At 38.0% G+C, this 23,114-nt stretch overlaps 1 protein-coding gene across 1 annotated transcript in view; it reads right to left on the bottom strand.

The window, feature by feature from the left end:
• The window catches only part of MUC5AC (mucin 5AC, oligomeric mucus/gel-forming), a 56,083-nt gene extending 41,980 nt beyond the window's left edge, over window positions 1-14,103 (bottom strand). The window contains exons 1-15 of the mRNA XM_068944100.1: window positions 13,994-14,103; window positions 11,942-12,001; window positions 10,250-10,324; window positions 9,007-9,268; window positions 7,854-7,968; window positions 7,300-7,390; window positions 6,773-6,885; window positions 6,052-6,268; window positions 5,573-5,698; window positions 4,417-4,534; window positions 3,409-3,547; window positions 1,554-1,664; window positions 1,074-1,143; window positions 737-874; window positions 489-653 (exon numbers count right to left, since the gene is read on the bottom strand). Of these exons, the coding sequence (XP_068800201.1) occupies window positions 489-653; window positions 737-874; window positions 1,074-1,143; window positions 1,554-1,664; window positions 3,409-3,547; window positions 4,417-4,534; window positions 5,573-5,698; window positions 6,052-6,268; window positions 6,773-6,885; window positions 7,300-7,390; window positions 7,854-7,968; window positions 9,007-9,268; window positions 10,250-10,324; window positions 11,942-12,001; window positions 13,994-14,066 (1,873 nt within the window). The 5' untranslated portion in view covers window positions 14,067-14,103. The remainder of the gene's footprint in view (window positions 1-488; window positions 654-736; window positions 875-1,073; window positions 1,144-1,553; window positions 1,665-3,408; window positions 3,548-4,416; window positions 4,535-5,572; window positions 5,699-6,051; window positions 6,269-6,772; window positions 6,886-7,299; window positions 7,391-7,853; window positions 7,969-9,006; window positions 9,269-10,249; window positions 10,325-11,941; window positions 12,002-13,993) is intronic.
• Between the last annotated feature and the right edge of the window lie 9,011 nt (window positions 14,104-23,114).

Raw genomic sequence — 23,114 nt, 5'->3', positions numbered from 1 at the left:
CTAGCTCAACCTAGAAGCCAGAAGAGTGGCTTGTGGATGCTCAAAAAGTTAGTATTTCATTGGCTGAAATGAAGTCTAAGAGCTATGAACTGATGAATTATAAGTCTGGTTCACAGTTTGGCAGTGGAAAGATTATACTGGGTCCAACCTTCAGTGGGCCCATACACAGTTTCTTTCCTATTTGACACTCAGTGATTTCCAGGAGTGGATCCCTCGTATGGTGTGTGGTTCCAGTTCCCCTTAAGTCAACTGGAAAAAACCAGCACTTGCTTTCTTAAACCAAAGGAATATTTTTGAAGATCCAAAATCATATACTAGAGCTAAGAGTTATTATTTATTAACTGAACACACCTAGTGTCTTCTGAGGAGAACAGTGTGTGTGAAAATGGTCCACTGTTTTTTCGGCTTAAATGCTTAGTTGTTGATCAGCTTATTTTCTCTTTCCATCTTAGAAGAGAACAGGAGAGGTTACTGTATGCTGAGCTTACCATTTTCTATGCTGAGGGTACAGGGGTTCTCAAAGGTGTTTTTGGCATCAGGACAATCAGCCCGCGTTTTCCACGTATTGCCATAGGCAGCTGAAGTACCCTCTATTACACCACTGGTTGTTTTGAAGTCATCTGTCTGGACGTCATTGAAGTTTCCACAGAGACCTAAAAGGAAGCGGAAGGGCTGTGAAAGTCTCCAACAGAATCAAGCATAGTGAGAAGGCAGTTGTTACCGTAAGGTCACTTACCACAGGTCTGCCCTTTATGTGATGGGTCTAAGTTTATAAAAAGTTGCATGATGGGCACAAGCTGAATCTCTAGCTGAAGACCAAAGGTTGTTTGTAAAATGATGAAGAAAGATGATGGCCTGAAGATGGTGACGTTTGCTAGGGACAAAGAACAGAAAAGAGTTAATTTCATATAGACAAACCTTAGTACTTTAAGAATCAGAGATGAAGTTCTGTTTGAGTTCCTCGGGCTTGCTGCACTGTAACCAAAGGTAGAATTGGCTTTAGATGAAGTAATGTAATAAGTTTTTACAGTTAAAGACAAAAACCACCACAAAAGTCTTCCAGAGGAACTTACCTGCAGAGAATGGCAGTTGTGTGTAGATCATATTCACAAATACACTGCCAGAAGGCTGGATCACAATGTTCTGTTCAAAGGAAAAGGCAATGATTATTAAGCATGTGTAGGAAAGATAAAACACATTCCAAAAGTTTTTAAATCTAGTACAACTCAGGATGAAGGAAAAAAAGTGGAGGGAGGGCTTGGGGTTTGGTGATTTTCTGATTCCTATACTATTTTGTTACTCTTTATTGTAGTGGCCCATTGACTGTTAAAACAAACAAAAACCCAAAGATAACTAAATGACTGAAAACTACGAGGATCTTGTTTTCCAGTGTACGTACTTTACTCTTAATTTTTATTTGATTAATGTTCAAATGAGATAAAAATCAATGCAGTTTTCTTATCTGTGCTGTTACATGTCATTTGCAACCTATTTGTCTATTCAGTTTTGAAAACATCCCTACAGAATGTTAGGTGCTTGCATTTGCTACTTACAGTTTGTCCTCCACTTATACTGACGGTTATACCCTTGAGACATGTCTCTGTGTCAGTCAGGCCACACTTGTGGATTTCTCCCAGAACAGTGAAATCATTGCTGTCACAGAGCTAGAAGAAGAAAACAAAATATGCCCAGTGTCTTAAAAGAGATCACGCTCAAATGGCATTCTTAGTAAACTGAGTCTTTTAAAATATTGTTTATTCCTTTTCTTCCTGCTCACATGTCCTTATATAACTGTATACAATCACCAGAGTAAGCTGGCATTCATGCATATTTCACAGTGGAATCTATCCATTACTTCTGACATTAAAGGTTAGAAAGAGAAAGGCAAGTTAGATATATTAAACTGAATGTTAAAACTTCCTAATGCTTAGGTAATGCTAGTTTAATTTTCTCGAGAAGAGGGATCAAGTGTGACTTTCTTGCCCCTCAGTTATGGCATTTACCTACGAGAGAGGAGAAATGGTTTCCATTTTTTTTCTGCGCAGAACAGATTGTGTACCAAAACACCTGATGGTCCGGACATTCTTTTAACAGGTAGGAGATATCCATTTAAATATCCTCTCATAGGAAAAAAAATGAACTAAAATCACTGTTCACTAAGCTACTGAATAAAGGAGGAGGAATGCAGATTTTCGCTTGATTCTGATTTTTCAGAGGGTGTGTTCTGTGTGCGTCATGGTCAGAGACATTACAGGGAATCACGCAGAACACTATAAATCTGAACATATATTAGGACTTCCTTGGTATTGTCAAGACTGAATTGAGGAAAGCTGAGATGCAGAATTATAGCTAAATGGTAATTCACTGTTAAATTTGTAGATTTTTAGGACTGTTGTGTACAGGTTTAGATGTTTTTATACCTCCTGAGATTCTGAGACTAATTTTAGGTGTTGGTGCCCAAAGGAGAGTTTAGCATGTAAGTTTGATCTGTGTTCCCACTGTGGATGTAGCCCTTTGCTTGTGATTCTTATGGAAGACTTTCATTGATTTAGCCTATTTTATTTCTAAATTACCTCATTCTAAGCTCATTTCTAAGTGTTGGTAATTCTCTTTTCTGGCAACATTCAGTTTGATTGTTTTGAGAGCAGGTTTTATTTAATAAGAAGCCTTTATGAAACTAGTTTACATCACTCACACTATACAAATCAGCAGTAAATATACTTAGGATTCTGAAATTTGCAAATCTATAGTCATTAATTTAGACATACCTGCTCAAGATTTAGTCTCTAGTAATCTAAGAAGCCCAGTATATCCTGGTTGGTTTTTTCCTTAATTATTTATTTATTTCTGATATAGGTTTTAGAATATCTGTATGACGTCTTAGCTTTTTGCTTTATATTCTAGAGTTTTATATGTTTACTGGGAAAGGCTATTTGGAAGGCTGATCACCATGTATGAAATAACTTATCTCCTGTGAATTCTATATAATAATTCCAATATGAATACTGTTAATCAAATAAGGCCCTGAACTATATTAACTGTGACAAGAAGAATAGTCCCAGTGGAGGCAATAAGCAAGTTACTCAGAAAGAAATAGTTACAAAACAATGGATAGGCAATATTTAATTTAAAAAGTGAATGAGAAGCATACAGATTATTTCACAAAACCTAAAAATGCAGTGCAGTTCTTAAATGATGGTCAAAATAAATACACAAAAATACTATGGTATATTCATTTACTGTAACTCTGACAGAAAGCCCACTGAAATCCATTTAAGGGTCCATGTTGAGTCTCTACGTTACAGAAAGTTAATGTCATTATTATTAGTTTTAATTAAACAAAATTATATTTAATAAAAGCATTTTGCTTTAGCATAATGCTTTAGCAAGGAACGTGATTCATTTTACCTTGGTCAGGACATAGCTACAGTCTCCGAAGAAGGAATAATGTTTCTCATCAAATGTTGAAATGTGGGAGCCTCCTTCAATACTGCAAGTCCCGGGACATGACTGGGTGACACAAGTCCACTCACCTCCAGCACAGGTACTGAAATGATGAAGGCGTTCAGTAAGCTTGGGTCATGCAAGTATAAATGACAAAAGAGACAATAAGGGCAGCTAATGCCTTCATTTTCCTCTTGAAGTATTGATCATACTGTCTTTTAGAGACAAGAATGGTTACAAATAATCAACGTTGCTTTGAAATCTCAGAATAAGTACAGAAAGACACATTTATATCACTGATAATTTTTTTATATTATGCCATTGATTGCCAATCCTTCTTTGGACAGAATTCAGTCCTAGTGAGCCTGGTATCCGTTCTGCTGCATATAAAGGATGTGCCTTCATCTCCATTAGCATGACTCAAGCTTCAAATGTGTTAAGCATTTCTTGGAAAGTAACATGTGTGTTTTTGGTTCTTGTATTCGCAGATGGATAGATGCACTTGCATACCCTTGCAGAATAATACTTCAGTAACTATAATGAAATTGAAAAATATATACCATGTCTGTCAAATGTCCCTGAAACATGATCTCCCAATCCATATAATGCAACATGTCCCTAAGCGTTTTGCCCCCAATAGTATTTCCGCTGTAGAGTTGCGAAGGCATTTAAGCACGTGACACAGCAATCTACATTTGTAAATGCTGATTTAAGCCTCCAGTCTTTGAATTTGATTGTCTGCTTTAGGTGACTGGTCTTGAAATGGGAGTGCCCATATCTAAGCTCAAATTTTTGTTTTCATGCATGAAGAGGAAAAAAGGATTTAAGTTTCTTTTAAAAAATGTTTAATCAAAGAACTTCAGTTGACAGGTAGTTCCTAATTTCTTTTCAAGGAGTAATTGGTAATTTTTCCGTCTCTTCAATATATTCAGGTAATGCATCTAAAGAAGTATGAGAAAGGGAGTATGTTACCATGATCTGCACTTGGATGAGAAGGAGGCACCAGGAGCATAAATTTCACCTTCATAGGTACAGTGGCATTCTTTACGGGGAATACAGCCAGCACCATTAATGTCATCAAATACCATTCCTGAGAAAAAAATGATCTGTTACTCATTCTGATGTGCACTGCAGAACCTGCTTTGGTGTACACGTTAGAGATACTGAAAGCATGCTGCATTTCTTCTGTATTATAAGGAAAATGAAGAATCAGAGCCTTGAAATAATGGCATGTCAGCTGTGTAGAGCTTGAAAGGGCAATATTCAGTTGAAAGCCAACTAAAATCTTAAGGTGATCATAGGGGATCAGGAGAGAAATACTCTTCTATTATGACCTTCGTTAGATTGGAATTAGGACTGGAATTACTAGATGACAAGATAGCAAAATGGAATAGATTAACTATTTATAAGGCTACCTGGGGACGTATTCATAGAATCAATGTTTTTGCACCCTAAGGCAGAGCATTACCTAAAGGAAGAGAATGAGATTATACAAACAAGTGATAGTTTTGTGAGACCTCATGGAGGATGGGCAGATCAGCAATAGGAGAACATCATGCAGCACAGTCACTCACAAGAGCAGTTGTCAGCACCAGAACTAAGCATGTATGAGGACAGCACGCTTGTATTATTCATCACATCCTGACATTCGGTTTTTGTGTGTAATTCTCTGAAGAGCCAAATTCTATAAACTGCCTAGCGGTCTCTCAGCTCCTTATTTAGAAAGAGGAGGTGACACACTGCACTGAGTAGGAAATATATCGTACCTTGAGGAGCCAAGCCCAGCTTTGCTAACACCAGGCATTACCATTGTTGGCAGAATGTGATCACCTATTATGTACTTTCTCTAAACTGACAGTGGATGTTGAGAACAGAAAGCTTCCCCATATTATTAGTACTGAAGTATCTTGTACCCATTTCAGACATTATGTGCATGTCCTAGGCACATGTTTATTATTTGAAAGGGTTTTTTAGTGACCTGGGTTGAAATTGTGCATGTGTATCAAGGAAAGAACATGGCTGTTACTGTGACTGTGATGCACATGATAGAGAGTAGGAAAGTTGCTAAATGTGTACCAGTAAGTGTTCTAGCAGTTTGACATGAGAAAAGTGTAGGAAATAAACTTGCCTGGAGGACAGATGCAGCCATCCATACAGTGATCTTCACAAAGTGCAGATCGTTCGGGATTGGTGCAGGTGTCAGAACAGGGAGAGCCGCATTCCTGGTATTGCATGTTGAAAGGACATGATTTGGCTGAAAGTAAAAAGAAGAGCGTAATGCTTACTTTTCCTTTGGAACACTGAGAAAACAGTCTTTACAATCTAGGATGCTTTCTGTTGAAATGTAATGGGGAATCCTGATCCAAGTGAAGACATTAATATCTGTAACATATTAGAGCTCCGGCTATATATTGAAGCCCCTTAGTAAAGCAAAATCCTCTAAACCTATATACCCCAAAAGTCTTGAGTATGCTCAGGGTAAAACTGATGTCATGAATTTACATGGGCCTTTAAATGTCTGTCTACTTCAGGGTAAGTTTCACATAATTGGAGTTTATTGCATATGGGTAATGAGCATAGGTGAAAGCCTCTTCCAGAGATACTTACGACACAGTTCAGAAGTCCTCCAGTTCAGAGGCTGTCCACCTGCATGAGCGCACTGCCGGGAGTATTCAGCAAAGGTGTTGCACATACAGAAGTCAGCCATAGAGTTATCACAGTGGCATAGGTCTTGTATGCAAGTTTCAATGTAGTCCCGAACATCCACAAGTACATTACAGCTTCTGAATGCTTCACTGGTTAATACTATCTGACAGATAGAACCCTAGGAGGGAAAAGAGAGAAGATGATAAAACAACAGTGTTTAGAAAAAATGAAATTATTTTATTTAAGGAGCGTACCAGAGCAGACCAAACGTCCATCTGGCTCAGAATCCTCTCCAACAGTAAACATGAGCAGATATTTAGGGGGAAAAATATAATGGGGCAAGTATACATGAAATTGTGATGTGTTCACTTGATGAATTTCCCTATTTTCAGCTACTTTCAGCTCAGGTGACTTCCTAAGCATTATACAGTTTCTGCATATATGGAACTTCTTTGTGAATTTCTCTTTTCATGAAAATGCCCACTCTCCCCTTAACTCGTATAAATATTTAGCATTCACCTTGGCAAAGAGTTAAAAATTAAATTTGGAAACATTTTTTTTCCAGATCCACAGCTGGGGGCATGTACCTGCTGTATTTTTTCCAGTCCTAACTACTTGTTTTCAAACTGAAAGAAAGGGAGCATGTATGAGGAAAAACAAGCTCTGATAAAGAAATTCTTACAAATTCAGCTGTGCAATTCCCCAGAACAGCAGCAGGAATAGGGTCATCACACTGTTCTGTAGGTCCATCCATCTTCTGCCTATTCCCAAACTGCAGGGGAGTCAGTTTTGTATCTGTAAAAAGCAGGGAAAATATCAGGAGAATATCTACTGGTTTACTGGCTTTTGCATGGAGACATTCTTTCTGTGACACTACCAGTCGTGACATCAATAGTGATTACCAGATATTATCACTATAATATGAATGCCAAAGGGAGATGAAGAAGGTAAGTGACTGGAGCCTAAATACTGGAAAAAATAGAATATTACATGTGGCAAGTTTTAAAAAGATCTAACGGTTATGGAAACAGCCTAATGCATCTCAGATCTCTGTCTCTATTACATAAGTATTAAAACTGACATCATGAAAATACATGCCAAAATTATCACTACTTTGCAGTTAATATGACTCTCAATCCATGTCACAGGATACTGCTAAAAGAAAGAAAAACAAAGCACCAATATTTAATAAGATTTTTTATTACTTACTCTGTGAAATAAATTCATTGTTAATTGGTATTCCATTGAAGTCCCCACAAAGCCCGCAAGTCTGATTGGCATATTTCTTATCTAGTTCCACCTAAAATAAATGAGGAAAGTGAGTTTAGATTCAAAGTAATGTTAACCTTGACATTTAGGAACAATCTATATCAATATCACTTACATACTCAAAGTCTAACGTGTGTGCGCTATGCAAACTGTGTGGTGTGGTAACAAGTTAGGCACCAATATGAATGTCAGTGAGCACCAAGAAAAACTTGGTCTTACTCTATCTGTGATCATCAGAGTGTCGCTGTGTCTGGAATCTGAAAAGTACTTCACTGTGTTGTGAGGACCTTATAATTGTGGAGATACTGACTCTGAGCTGATCTGGGGTGGGAGGAAAAGAAAATTGGGAGAGAGCAGGAGGAGAGCACAATACACTAAAAATGGATACAAATTCAAATTTAATTAAAGCCTGCCTAAGTGATTAAGATTGGAAAGATGTATATAGAGTATTTTCAAAATGCAGGTTTTCTGCTATATTTTGTATGTTTTCTTACCAGGAGGGCATCCTCTTCATTCCAAAGGAAGACCAGTCCTAACTTGGCAGTAACTTTCAAGTAGCTGTTACTTCTCTCTATCAAGATTCCCATCTGGCTGTAGGGCAGCTGAATCCTGGGGAAAAATCACAGTAATTTAGTGGGGGAAGGGGTAGAATAGCCATTAAATATCCACACTGATATCCATTCTCATTCTCTTTGAGACATTTTAAAATGAGTAAGTAAAGAAATCAGTAATAGCAGTAACTAAATAAGGACAACACAAGTTTGTAGCATTTTGACTGTTTTCTGTGGAATTGCTTCTCAGTGCACAAATGGATCAGCCGTATTTTCACAGCTGTTCCTTTTGACTATCTCCGTGAATGGTGTTTTGGTAGGTAAAACGTTGGCTTGAGTCTTAGGTTACATTGTTCAGAGAAGTCCTGGGAGGTCCTGATTGCAGGCAGTATGCGTCAGGATATTGCTATTTACTCCTTAAAGCCCTTTATGATAAAGAGATAGACTCTTTAGGCTTTATGTGACATGACTGCCATTCACAAGATGTACCCAAGATAACCTTTGGACTAGCTTGCTGTGCATAGCTGCTGTAGTACACAGATCACTGTGGGATAGCTGCCCAAATATTTACCCAGGCTTTTGGAGAGTTTTCATACCCCATGCCAAAGTTAGTGCTACCACTGCTACATAAATAGGAAGTTTCCAAGCTAACTAATTTAAAGCTAGTTCAGGTATATTGGTGCAAGCTGCAGTCACTGCTTAACTGCACATTATTCACCAAAAGGACAAAAGCCACCAGAAATTCCTCTCAGGGCTCCTATTCTGGTAAAAGCAATGGAAGAGTAGAAACTTAAAGGGTATAAGAGTTTAATACTTTGGCTGAATTCAGGTTACACATCTAAATTGTAGCAATGGGGCAGCAACTGGGATGTAGCTCATCTGCACAAAATAGACACAAGGGTAATGCACAGAGGTGGCACTTAGCTCACTGTCAGGCTGTCTTATTTCTCTTGCCTCTTCAAGAAGGACCTGTGCCCTCCAGCTGCTTGGGAGTAGTCTGAGATCACATGAGGGAAAGGGATGCTCCCTCAAAGAGCCTACTGGGAGCAACAGCAGCAATGGCAGTTTCAGGGCATAGTAGAAGGTATGAACGTACGGCTTGCCAGTAACCAGGACAGCTCTGCGTGTCAGTTCAATCACTGCTCCCTCCAGCTTCATGATGACATGGGTGATCACGGTAGCATTTTCCACCATTGTACGCCTTATCTGGATGTTGAAGTCCTCATAGGAGGACTTGCAGTTGGATGCAAAGACGTAATTGCAGAGCCCAGGGAAGTAAAAGATGTCCCCGTCAAAGGTCTTGAAATGGAAGTTACCCCATGTGCTACACACTTGGCCATTGTGAGAGGGGTTGCCAGCTGTGGATTCAAAATGAGCTGTAAGAATTTTCTGTAATTTGCAGTGGTTACCTTCTTTTTAAATGGTTTCTCCCCTTTTATTTCTTTCACTAGCCAAAAGGCCTCCATCTTTCATTTGCCTTCTTGTAAAGCTATTTATTTAGTTAGCTATTATTTATTTAGATTATCTTTTGCGTTTAATCATCTTTTTGCATGAGGATATAGGGAATAAGACTGGAAGAGACCTCCTGGGTCACTAAGTAAGTCCGCTGTTCTGTTTCTGCTGATAGCTATATTCTATAAACCCTTTTCTAAATGTATGAAGTCTGAAGTTTCACCTTTTTTTAAAGCCAGTTCATTTTAAAGTTAGTTTAAAACTAGCTAGTACTCCTTCTGGGGAAGGCCACTCATTACCCCACTCTTCTAATAGCTGGAAGACCTTTGCCAATTTCTTTGGAAACGGATTTCGGACTAGTGTATGCCTGCCTCTTCTTGTGCCAGGACTACCCGTTACCCTAAAGGAGTTCCACCTCCTGGTTCTCCCCCTCTATTATAGAAAGCATTTACTTCTTCTCAGCCTCCATTTTACTGCAAGCTCCTATCTCCTTGATCATCTTCACTGTTCCTCTCTGCCTCTCTTCCAGATTTCCACTCACCCTGCCTGAACAATGGTAATCAGAATTGTACCCTATATCCTAGATGAGGTGTCTCACCAATGTTTTGAACATGTTAAAAATACCCTCTTTTACTGAAAATAGTGTGCATGATATATCCCAGTATTATGCTTGTCCTTTTTATGGCTGCATCATATTAACGAAATACAAGCTGAGCTTTGGGCCACATGTAGGTTGGGCTCATTACTTAATGAACTGCATACTTCTCTTGCATTTTTTATTTTATAAGGCTAAAGGATCTTACACAACTTATTAATCTGTTCAGTCACTCTGGGCTCTATGATCCACAAAACACAGATATCTGAGCCATGAAATTTGTTTAACTTACGCTTTACTGCCAGTGTGTTTCGAAGAGGTGGAATGATTGTCACTCCTTTTGATTTGGTACTGGCTGTTCTAAAATCTAAGGAGGAAAAGGATGAGTTTTTTTGAAGTGTTAAAAAACAATAGAAATTGCCTAGTTTCTTTCAACAATTAACATTTCCTACTACTAGATACACCCTAGGTGGAGTTTCCATGACATTTTGTTGATGGTTTAGCACAGTGCTTTGTGCTCTGTCTTCCTGTGTGTTTCACTAACAGCCAGATCCCCAAGAGCATTCTGTATGGCTGTAGTTCTTCCAGTATTTGTTCGAGATTCCCATCTGATGCTGGCCCTGCCAATCTGAGCTCAAATGCAACAATCTGATCCTGAGAGTTCAGTGTTGTAATAGTAATGCAGAAAAAGCAGCGTCAATGGCTACATTTGGACCTTGGACTCTTGATACACTTGGAAGCTGAAAACTGCTGAAGAGTCTTAGCGGTAGGATGAGAAATACCAGCTAATTTTTTCTGAAGCTCATATCTTTCTCCGTGCTGAAGGAAACATGCACTTTTACACACCAAATGCAAGCAGATTAAAAAAAAAAATAGCACTTTAAATTCTGTAAAACTTTACTAATGTGCTTTTTCATGGAAGGACTTCTGTTTGCAGGATCCAGCCCTAAATTTTCCATGTCCAAATCTATTGTTTTCTCTTCAGTTCCAGCTATGAAAGGGGTATGACACTTAGAGAATCCAGACTGTATTTTCTCAAATGAGAGTTTGAGAAATTGCTGCAGTTTCCCCCTTGAAAGTATCATAATCATAGAGTCTGATGACTTCCATACTGTAGACTGCAAGATCAGCCATTGAGCTTTCTGTTTAGACCAGAAAGGATGCCTAAGACAGATATGTAGTTTAGAGAGACAATCTAATTTAGTTTTCATATAAAGATTTTTAGGGAAAGCACATATACTTGACAGTCTGTCGCAATGATTAACTGAACTCACTATTACTACACAATTCGTGTAATACTTCCAGTTGAGGTTTATCACTATTTTAATTGCCAGCTATTGACTTCACAAATTGCAGAATGCAGCAGGCAGAATGATTAAATTTCATGCCAATATGGTAAATAGTATTATGATGTATTTATAGTAAGAACTAGGAAAATGTGTCAGAATTTCTATGCAACACTGGTTTTGGCCTGTAATCAGCATTACACCAGTTGGTGTCGTATCCTTTCCCCTTATTTTGCTGTGTACAGTTACTGTGTTCCAGTATGTGCCATAATGCTATTTTTATACATGATCATGTAGCGCTTAATCATTCTAATGTTTAAGGCAGTTACGGTTTTCTTATTTTCTCTTGTGAGTGACGTCTCGACACAGCATAAAACATGTAGCTTTTATTTCCTACTATCAGCTACATTTGTGATATGTATGTATGCACACACCCCTTCTGAAAATACACTTTCAGATAGATGGTATGTACCTTTCATGAAACTAAAGATTAGATAACTGTATCTCATCAGTAGACCAAATCATTGCACCAGGTCTCAGAGGAACTTCTCCAGTTTGTAGCAGTCAGAGATCTCTGTGTCTCTCTGTCTCTGTCACACCATGTTCTAGCCGTCCTAGGCCCATTCTGGTAATCTTCTTATTTATCAATTTAATTTTTGGACAAAATATTAGAAGTAGATCAGCATAAAAACACTTACAGTCTTGTCGCTGCTGGATAGACGGAGAAACATAGTTTCGTTCACTGCCCTGGGCTTGAACTGCACCAAGAAGAGCGGAGGAAGAAAATATTAGTGTTTAATTTGCAGGAGTACATTCATCATTTTTCAGTTATATCTGCTTAAACACGTAACGAATATTTTAAAAATCAGCAAATCTACCCTGATGTGCAGGAGATCAGATTTACATCAAGATCTGTATTACACGCCATCATGATGGCCATATATCACTCCCTGAGCTATTTTTTTCTTTAGGCTAATAAATAATTATACTGAAGCCATCAAAAGCACATAGGTGAGAATTTGGGCAGATCCTTGTTCTGTTACTCTCACAGTACCCCTGGATGCCCTTATGAGCTTTTCAGATAAAGGACTTCATTTCACTCTCTGTTTTTATGATCATTATGTGCTTTAATCACTGGTAAAACCCTTTGCCTATCTAGAGAGCTTTAAAAATAGGTCCCTTTTTTACTGGAAGAATCTCTTTTAGAGGTAGAGGGATGATCTCTGTCTTCTCTTACTGAAAGCCAAAGTTACTCTGTATTTTACAGTTTCAAGCACTTTTTTTAATAAGTGGCAGAAATAAAATGAACCTACAAACCAGACAGAAAGAACTAGGCCTTTCCAGTAGATATGTCTGTTATTGTTGATTTTGCCGCAAAGCAAAATTTTTTGCTTCCAGTGATGAAACCATTTTGTATTCCATTCCAGGTCAGCTTCAAAATAGGAAGTCACAGGAAATTTGCAGGGCCTGGAGCAGCTTCCGATGCCTTACTGAACACAAGCTGATTGAGCAGAGGGCCGATTGCAGGGGAAGGTATGCTGGCTGGCCGGCCAGGGAAAACAAAAAAGGCAGGCAGAAACTCTGGTGTGTCCCGCAACAGGGCAGTCCACGGGTAACACCGCTAGAGGGGCTAACGCTGAAATCAGAGCTGCAGTAAGATCCATAGTGCCTCCTTCCCTGTTACACCAGTTGGGTGTTTCCAGCTAGCATTGGAAGGACACATTGTGTCCCTTTTAGAGAGGCAAAACCAGTCCGTGCTTCTGGGCTCCCTTCCTTAACTTCCTAGCCCCAGAGAGCTTTTTGCCTGTTGTCCCATGCGCTGTCCAGTGCCAACGCTCTGCCTCATGCCACACACATCCCAGATGCCTATTTCCTTTGCGTGGCATGGTAATGTTATGGTTAGCCTCTCCATGGGCTGTTCTTTAAAGGAACTACTTTTAATGTAAGTTAGTGTGGAATTCCCTGGGAGTAGGAAGAAGTAAAATGACTCACCAGGATCTGTGTCTGAGATCCAAATGTGCTCAAAACTAGCATTATTATTACCTTAAACCTCAGGGGAAATTAATAGGTGTAGTATTAATAAAAAAAAGTTTCCACCTGGCTGTGAGTATTAAGTGCCTTTGTAGAATAATTAGGGCACCATGAATACCAAGTATTTAAGACACTATGAATCCCAATTTCACAGAAATCCAGTTGGTTTCACTTCTTCAAAAAAAAAACTCTATGCTCTAAGCTTTTGTACAATCTTGTGTGCAAGAACAAATGAACATCTTAAATTTGGTGTCCAACATTTTTAAAGCAAGATCAGTCCCTTTTTTCAGTACTGTAGCATCAGCTGATAGAACAAACCAAATCTTTAATGATGCAGAAGCACTCCACTAATTTGTTCCTTTCTAAAGCCGTTTTTACAGCTTTTGGTTTGTGCATTTGCATATGTTCTGCCTCATGAAGTGGACATCAAAGGCTAAATGACCCTCCGAGGTACTTCAGTAGAAACATGAGTTAGCTCCGTTGAAGCTATTCCAAATTTCAGCTAGAGAAAATAAGGTAAGAACTTGGACTAGAATATGAACTTTGAAGACAGTTACTTTTGTCTTCTTATGAAGGAAAGTATTTGTAACAGAAAAAAAAATCTAGTATAAAGGTAAAATCTTCTTTAGCTTCACAAAGCCAAGAAAATCGTTTCAAACTCTGAACAGATTATAAATTCTTTGGAACAGTAAAAATGCAAAACAAGTAAATCCTCCTACCTTTGATCTGTGTGAAGGCAAGTGCTAGTATTGATATCCATAGTGGTATTCGTGTCCCACCACCTGTGCCCATCTTCTGGGAAGTTCGGTAGGAACTACCGAACAACCTGCCTCTGAGAAAATACCTGTCTGCTCTCGAGTCTTATATAGTGAGAGAGTAGATTTTGGCTCAGTTCCCAGATTGTTTCACAAGGTTCTTGAAAGGTGGGGCTACAGACATTTTCATTTTCCTTTGCAGGTGCACAGGTAAATAGATGATGCTCTGACTTCCCTAAGGTATTTACACTCTAGGAGGAGACTTCTTTCTACAAGAGTTTTTGATGAAACATTGAGAAATGAGCAGCAGCCAAGGAAAAATTTTTGCTCAGTCTTGCTTCCCAGATCATTTATATGTTCTGAGATAAACAGAATTTAAGGGACTTCTCAATGACTTTTGAGGGGCGCCGTAAAATGAAACACTTGACATTTTTTTCTGTTCCTCTTATGGCAACAGTTCCTCTTATGTGAACAGTGTTTTGTGAATATGTTAATGTATTTATTAACAGATATATTAAAGATAGACTACTTTAGTGAGTTAACCTTTTTACCTTGTGGTGTAGAGAAACTCAGTCTTTCCGTAGGGCTAATCCCATAATCCTACATGGGGTTGAACAGTTCCTGCAAAGAAGAAGGAACTAAACCGTCCTCCATGTTCACTGGGAACAAGACAAGATGAGACATTAGGAAGAAAAATTCTTTTTGCAGGGATGGTGAAGCACTCGTATAGATGACCTGAGAGGACCTTGGAATTTCCATCACGAGTGGTTTTTAAGAACAGGTTAGACAAATACCTGCCTGAGAATGGTGTAAGTGTAGCTGATAGTGCCCTGGGGCAGGGGAATGGACTAAATGGCCATTTAGATTCCTTCCAACCCTATTTTTTATGATTTTTCCAAAAAATTATAGCCATTCTTGCTATTGAAGTAGTTATATTTGAGGAAATAGTTTCAATGCTTAGAAGAGATAAGCAAAAGGCACTATTTTTTTTCCAAAGCAGTAGAAAAGACATTGTCTTCCCTGAATATTTTAAAAGTGCAACTGGCTAATAGTATTTACATAAATGTAATACAAATAAATAAATTTGAAAGTGCTGAGGAAGAGAATTGGGCAAATTTGGTCATGAGTTATACCTCTGGTAACTTCAATGAAGTATAATTTAATGTAGAATTATTTAAATGAGGAGAAGAAGATGGCTACAAGATACTTGTATATACAGAAATGAATACAGTGAAAAATTAAGGTGTTATCACCTCTGATAGTTATTATCAAAATACCAGGACAAAGGGTTATGAAAGAGAAATTGTAAGAGATGTAACTGGTGAGTAATTATAGACATGGTAAAATAATAATGTAAACACAGCTGGATAATACACGTGAATCTGTTTATCAGTTCTAATGGAGAGACCTGTGCTAGTGAGAGGAAAAATATGTTTTATGAATCATTACATTGCTTACCACTGAAAAATCAACTCATAACAACAGTTGCCATGCAGTGGTTTCAGATACACAGGTTAACATTTCCTACATGTTCAGGGAAGTATAATGACCTCTCAGTCATTAGATCAGTGTGATCAGTGATCACACTTTGGTCACTACTGGTGATTCCTATTATATAATCCCCACAAATTAGGCTGAAACCTAAGCTGGTCTACATTTAAATTAATCTCTTTTGTTTGAGCGTTAAGGCAGCATCAAAAGTTGTTGCCTATATCTGAGTTTCTGGTTCAAAGTCCCAAATCTCATCTGTCATGGATCATGTTATTCTAACACTGCTGACTCATGGTCAGCTTGTCCATGAGGACCTCTGGGTCCTTTCTTGCAAAGCCGTTTTCCGGCTGGTTAGCCCCCAGCCTGTACTGCTGCGTGGGATTTTTAGGTTCCATGTGCAGGACTTCACATTTGCCATTGCTGAACTTTATGAGGTTCTTGTCATCTTGTTTATCCAGCCTGTCAAGGTCTCTCTAAATAACAGCACTGCCATTCAGCATTTCCACTGTCCCCCCCCAATTTATTATTGTCTCTGTTAGTTACTGTAGTTGTTAGAGTACTCCATCCTGTTGCCCAAGTCATTAATAAAGATATTAAACAGTATTGGCCCCAGTCAGTTCTGGAGGGATGCGGCTGATAGCCAGCCACCTGTTAGATTTTGTACCATTGATCACAACCTTTTGAGCCTGACCACTGAGCCACATTTCCACCTACCTTATTGACCCCTTATCCAGTCCAAATGTCACCAGTTTGTCTGTAAGGATACTATGAGAGACTGTGTCCAATGAGCTGGCAAAAAGGAGACAGTGGTTTTCTATAAAAATTTTGTCAGACTGGAAAAGGAGAAGAGTTTTTATTTAATTGGTTTCTTTGTCTTTGAAGAAAAGCCAGTGAAGGCTGAAGTTGTTAAAATTGGAATAGCTTCATTTTAGTGGGAAGTATAAAAACATTTGTAGTTGATGGAAACTGTTGCACTTCCTCAGTGTCAACCCTAGTATGTAAATTAACAAAGATCTCTCTGCTGCGTTCATCTCTGGTTGGTCGTTTGCACTGCTCTGAGGCTGAGCTCTGGCTCCAGAATTAGTGATGGGGCATTAGTCTTGGAGTTCAGCAGAAGTAGCATTCTGATTTTCCCTGATTTTTGATCTGTGAGGATTCAAACCCAAGCTTTTTATCCTCTGAAAATTTCCAAAAAGTGACGTGACTGATCAGTTTCTAGTCAAAAGTTGTTTATTTACTTTTCAGGGGTTATTCTTTTAATTATGTGATGATGAACTGCATTTCTGCCAATTGTAGTAAATATTTTATAATACAGTATGATATACCTAGAGTAAAACTGTAGCTAAAAACTAAAATAGGAATACAACTCTTTTATGTCTTTTTCTAGATCTTAGTCAAGCATAGTACCATTGATCCATTCCTTTTCTTCCAAATGATTAGATAAAACTCATCGAATTGAAAATCAAATCACTTTAGTGACTAGGATTTCAAACCCTATTTCATTCACATGAATAGTTCTCCTATATTAGATTGTAATCTTTTCAGAACAGTGGCTGTCTTTTAGTGTGTGTATTGTAGAGGCCCAAATGCGTAATGCTCTGATCTCAATTGCAGCCTCTATGCTTTATTGTCATGCAGATAGTATGTAGTATGATTAGGATCTATTGAAGGAATGCTAGCTATCTATTTTCATGCAGTGTCATTTAGAGGAACCCAAGGCAAGCTTGGCCAGATAATCAGGCATTTGGAGCAGTCTAGCTGCAACATAAGGTGCAAATTTATCCATCATAGCTAGGAACTGAAATATAATGATGATAGTATCTGTTACTTTGCTTAACAGTTTTCATTTAGGAAGATGCGTAGTCACAGAATATCAGAGAGTCCTACATTAGAGAATTCCACCTACTCTAGGTTAGTAAAGAGACAACATTTTTAAAGTATTGCATGTCAAATTTACCCATGCTCTTATAATGACGAAATTTCTTTTCCTGGGAAAGATTTGAAATGTCATGACTGGTGTTAACTAGGTCAAGAGGACAATAGTACTAGCATTAGCACAATAATGTGAGATTACTACAAGTTCCCAGTGTAACCTTGCGCTTGTGCCTAAGTGCTCTACAAAGGGGTATAAGGTGTTTTTACTGTAATAAAACATTCTGAGGTTGAACAGCATTGTTTAAGTCCATGCCTTCCTTTGCACCTTCTCCGCAAGTCCAGTGCCAAATTGCAGGTTGTCATTCCCAGGATTCTTGCACATAGAATAACCCTTCTAATGACTGGCTGCTTTTGCCAGCTGCATCTGTCAGTGCTTCTCCACTTCTGTTCTAGCTGCACTCTATGATCCTCTGCATTCTTCCCTTCCTCTTTTCTTCTTCCCCCACTATCCTTTAGCTTCTTCTTGACGTATCTGCTAGTTCTTCCCTTCACTTGATTTTTCCTGCCTTCCTTCCTCCCCCACAGTACAGCGAAAATGGAGAGAGGTCTTTCGGGAGCTTTTTGATAAATAAAACAAAAGCATCTGAGTTATGTTCCTTAGCAAGCAGTGTAAAACTTGTGTCTCTTGCTCTAAGTTTGGAAGTCCTAATAGTCATGATGAAGTGCAAAAATGCTTCTTTAAAACAAGACAAAAGAGGAAAGACAAAAGAGGGTTATTTCTTTTCTGCAGAGAAAAAGGATGTAATGCTTTTTGTCAGTCTTTATTCTAAAATTAAGCACTCTTTGTTGACCTCTTGCCTGGATCCATAATGGTGTTCAGAGTCTGCATATTTGTAGTCTTCTCTCCCATGAGTCTTTTATGGTTTCCATGAAGATGCTGAGAATGCAGTTTTACAATCATCTTTTTCAAAGACTATGGGAATTCTTGGGGAATTCTGTTAGGGCAGTTATTTAGTACTTGTTAGCTTGGCATTAAGCTGTTTGGATTCCTCAGGAAAGCTCACACAGACTATTTGCAGACTGCGCATTTTGGCATAGCTTACCAGCTGCCCAAGAGCACGGGAGGCAGAGGATCCAACCTACTCCTTACACTGCTCTTTGAGACTTGTTTAGACATAATCTGAGACTGCAAAATCAACAGTTTACATTCAGAAAATGCCAGATTTTAGATTATTTGTACAATTCTTCTCTGTTGAACAAGTGAATTCTGATTTAGTCTTAAGTTTTGTGATAAAACACATTATTTGTAATACATTTTTATTTGTAATAATAGAAACAATAGCCTATATAAGAAATCAATGTATATTTATATTATTACCTCCGTATGTATAATCTATATTGATACATAGAATTATACAGCCCATTCCCAAAACACTAAGGTGTCACAGTTCCTTGGGATTGTTCTTCAGACCTCCTGCCTCCTGTGAAATGCCTGTTCTTTTGCACTCATAATGGCTTCTCCTTCATTTTTACTCCCTTATAATTTCTTTTGGTAATAGGCAGTTAGGAGAGTCTCAGCCAGTGTTTCCTGTTTGTCACTGAATCTTAAGCAACCATATTGAACAAGTAGTGTATTTACAGACTTGTTTGGCTTACTTTATTGGCTTCACTTCAATTTTTTGTGGGTATGAGCAATATCTGAGGGTCTTGACCTACACCATCTTTTCAACATATCTGTTCTTTGAATATATGAGGGGTCCAAACAATTATTGTATCCAAATATAAGAGCTTGCCAATAATTTTAGACGCTATTGCATCTTTCAAGCCCAGGAAAGCCTGGGTGCTACACAAAGTATACTTAAGGTTTTCAATAATTTGGCTAGGGCTGGAATGTTGAAATTTTGAGATATGTTGGAATCTCCTTCCCTGCCTATGTGATCTTAACTGAACTTTCCAAACCTTAAAAATCACAAAACATAAGCTAGGTTTGTTAAGATCATAGTAACAAATGACTCTCTTCTTCCACTGGTTGTAAATGGTAGAGTTATATTGGGTCACAGAAGTTCTTGGTGCATTTGTGCAGGGACAGGGGAGTCCTGTTAGAAGTCCTATTGTGAGTGAAAGACCTATAGTTCTTCTTCCACCAGATTCTTGCAAATATACCTTTAGGTTAAGTCTGTAACACACCTTCTTTAAGCAAAAAGTGCACCCAAAATATAAGCAAATACGTGTAAACAAAGACAAAAATGGAGAATGAAACAAAACTTTTTGTGCATGTATGATTCAAGAATCTGAGAAATGAATTGACTTTATAGTTATGGTATAAATATAAGCAGAGACCTCTTTAGTATTTTAATTCAAATATTCCCATTCATTATAATAATTAAAGCTTGTATTTTGTCCTTGAGAATGCTGTATTGCGTGAAGGGGGTATTGAATTTCTGTTGTAAATTAACTTTTCAAATGTACTTTCCTATATTTAGGTTTTCAATTTACAAACTTAAATAATAGGCTAGCAGGAAAACGGATGAGCTCTAAGTTAAAGGATGAGGTTGGACAAAGTGCAGGAAGGTACAAACTAACCATAAATTAATTTCAAATGGAAACTGTAAGCATCAGAGAGGAATCACCTTCAGTTCTGTAAGACCCTTCTTCAGCAGCACTAGCAGGGGTAAGGACCATAACTAATTTGAAGACCGCTCCAGTCATGATGATCATTCGTGTGGTTATTAGTATGATGGTCTTTTGTTTTTTTTTTTAATTTAGTAAATTTTATGTAAAACTCCCATTAATTTTTTAATTAAATATTACTAAGTTCACAAGTCAAAAAGCTAGGACATATTGGTATTAAGACCATTAGTGTGATCTCATAAGACAGTTTTAAATTACATGATGAAATACCATGTTTGTTAGAAGGGTCTTGCTTTTTTTTAGACTAAAGGCTAGACATGGCTTAGGTAATGAGTAGCTCTTCTGTCATTTGTTCAATTATTTTTAGCTGTATGCCCTAAAACTGTGTTACTGTGTGTTATTCAAACCATAGTCTGAATATAGATTTATTAATTTCCTTAGTGACTTTTTTGTGGTGCCCATCACTAGAGTACCGAGCAATTCATAGCTAGTAATGATTTACTTTTGAAAACATGTTTGGAAATATTTGGGGTTTATTACCTTTTTTTTACATATGGCTGACTGAGACACAGAAAGATATGGGTGTTTGGTAATTTGAGGTGAACAATCTAAGACTCCTAGGACCTTACTTTTCAAAGTACTGAGTTTTATTTTAGTAGCGTGCATATTTAGAGCATAGACTTCAGGTAGAACTGTGAAGGTCCTCCACTTCTGCAAATGAGATGTTCAAGTCTCCAGCTGAGCATCCAAAAGAAAACAAATCACCATTTGTGAAAACTGCAGTTTAAACTGACATGCCAAGCACTGAAAAAGAATGATGCAAATTGAGGCAGAAACTGAATCCATTTCTCCATGGTGCCATCTGCACGCCTCATTCACTCTGCAGCAACCAACTTGTCCAGGCGGTGAGAGAACGCTGTGGACAGCAGTCGCACTCACCACATGCTCTCATTTAGCCTTGAACCCTCCCTGCAGCAAGTGCGTTCTGTGCTCCCAGTGAAATAGAAAGCCTGTGGAGGATGGCAGGATCCAATCACGTAATTAGAGACTGCATAATACTGCCTGTGCACAGAGACAGCACATTAAGGCTTTAGAGCTTCAGATAGCTTGCAGACATTACTAACGTAAGTAATCCTTCTTCAGTGAGTGTGACAACACAGAAGCAAATTTTTCATGAGAGGGAGGGTTCTGAGATCTATATTGTAAGTTATCATAGACCATGGTTTTTAGATATGTTCTCTAAACATGCATTATGAAGGTGACTAATTGATCTGCGTGTTTTGCTAAGCCAAGCTGTCAGCCTGCTTATCATTTTGGAATGCCAAAGTATGGTATAAAACAAGAATGCTGTCAGACTTGAACAACTGGACTTTTACTTTATTGAACATTAAATATGTCAGTGGATGAAATGTCTATTGACCTTTTTTATAGTCGGTTTTCTGTTTTATTGATCTGAAAATTCTGACGGCCCTTATCTGCTTTGGTCCATCACTGTAAGTGACTGGAAACTCGTGTCCCATATTCGTGTGTTTTATAGCAGAACTGTATAGAGTGAAAATTCTTCCTTTGACCTGAAACGACTGCAGAAGTTATGGGTGGGTAGAAGATGATTCTACTCCATTTTTTTCTCATAATCAGGCAAACTTTATCAATGAGGGTTTGACTATCAAGCAGTTGTCAGCAGGAGTGTCGTGCTGTAAGCTGGTAGTGATTGCTGTAGCCATTGCCTGATTTTGACAGAGTACATCTTCAAACTCTGCAGCTTGTTTGAATGCTAGCAGTATTTCTGACTGAATGAAGGCAGAGTCTGCATTATTGGTAATAAAATGAACAAAGAGAATCCCACTTAGACTTCAGATCTGGAGCAGCGTTTGGTTAGTAAGGTTAATTTATAAACTGTTGGTAGTCACCCTAGAAATCAAAAAAATTATCCAGATTCCCTGGACAGTGCCAAATTTACTTGGTTTTCATAATAAAAATGAAGTTTAAGTACATAATTTCTAGAAGATAGATTTGCCATTCCATTTTCTTCTCCAGGTTTTCAAACACTTGATCTTCTTCCATATCTCATCTGTCTATTGATACAGTGGCCACTGTGGTAATGTGAAATAGGATGACAAATGTTTGTCAAATTTTATTTTCCTGATACTTTTGTCCTATATCATGTTAATCTTAAGTCTTACTCTATGTATAGCTAGTTCTGGTACATGTTCATGCGCTGAAGCCATTATACAGTGCAAAATAGAAAACCTATGATTCCTTTTGTATGATGAGGAAAAGCTCCTCTTTTATAAAGCTCCTGTTTATAAAGCTCCACTTCAGGGAAATGTCCTTTTTTCATTTGTTCATGTGTCTTTTGAGAATATTGTATGTGGTAGCTCGGGCTGGAATCTATTTAACTATCTGGTTGGAATATGTTATCTATGTATGTGTCAGTTTCATGACTGAAATACTGGTAGATCCTGCTTATTGGTCAAAACACTAAGCCCTGTTGTTGAATAATTTAAGGTAATTTTGTGGAGGGCAAGTTTTTGATTTTGACTCAAACTAAGCTCAACACTATTATTCATTTCCTACTTCTTAAAACAGGGATGTTGTTACTATTTCTGAAAAGCATTTTGAACACTACAGATGAAAAACACCGTATTAGAGTCCATAAGAAATTCAATAATGAGTGCATCAAATGCAGATCTCAACTGACAATACCTTGCCGTATTTTCCCAGTGGATGTGGAAGAGATCTGAAGAAAGCTCATCTGTAATGGAATTAATTACATCATCATGTAAGTGGCTGCAAAATAGATTTCTATAAGAGGCTGACTTTTTTGGAAATTGAAAGTGAAGTAGGGTTTATTATAAAGTTTATCTCAGATTAATATTGACACAAAGGGTTGTCTTCCATTGTTAGCCTTATCAATGCAATAACATTTTTGATATAGAAAATGTCATAAAATGAGGAGATATTTCTTCTATCTTTACAAGCACGAACAAAGAAGTTAGTCCGCTACAATCCCTGGAAAGAAATAAAAAAACTTGCAGTATGTTTCATGGTAGGCAGCGGGCTCCTAAGCTTTTTGAAACCAGCACAG

This window comes from Struthio camelus, chromosome 5 (assembly GCF_040807025.1).
Source record: "Struthio camelus isolate bStrCam1 chromosome 5, bStrCam1.hap1, whole genome shotgun sequence".
In the NCBI taxonomy this organism is placed as follows: Eukaryota; Metazoa; Chordata; class Aves; order Struthioniformes; family Struthionidae; genus Struthio; species Struthio camelus.
Note: the sequence above shows the minus strand (reverse complement) of the source record. Positions and strands in the feature narration are given on the sequence as shown.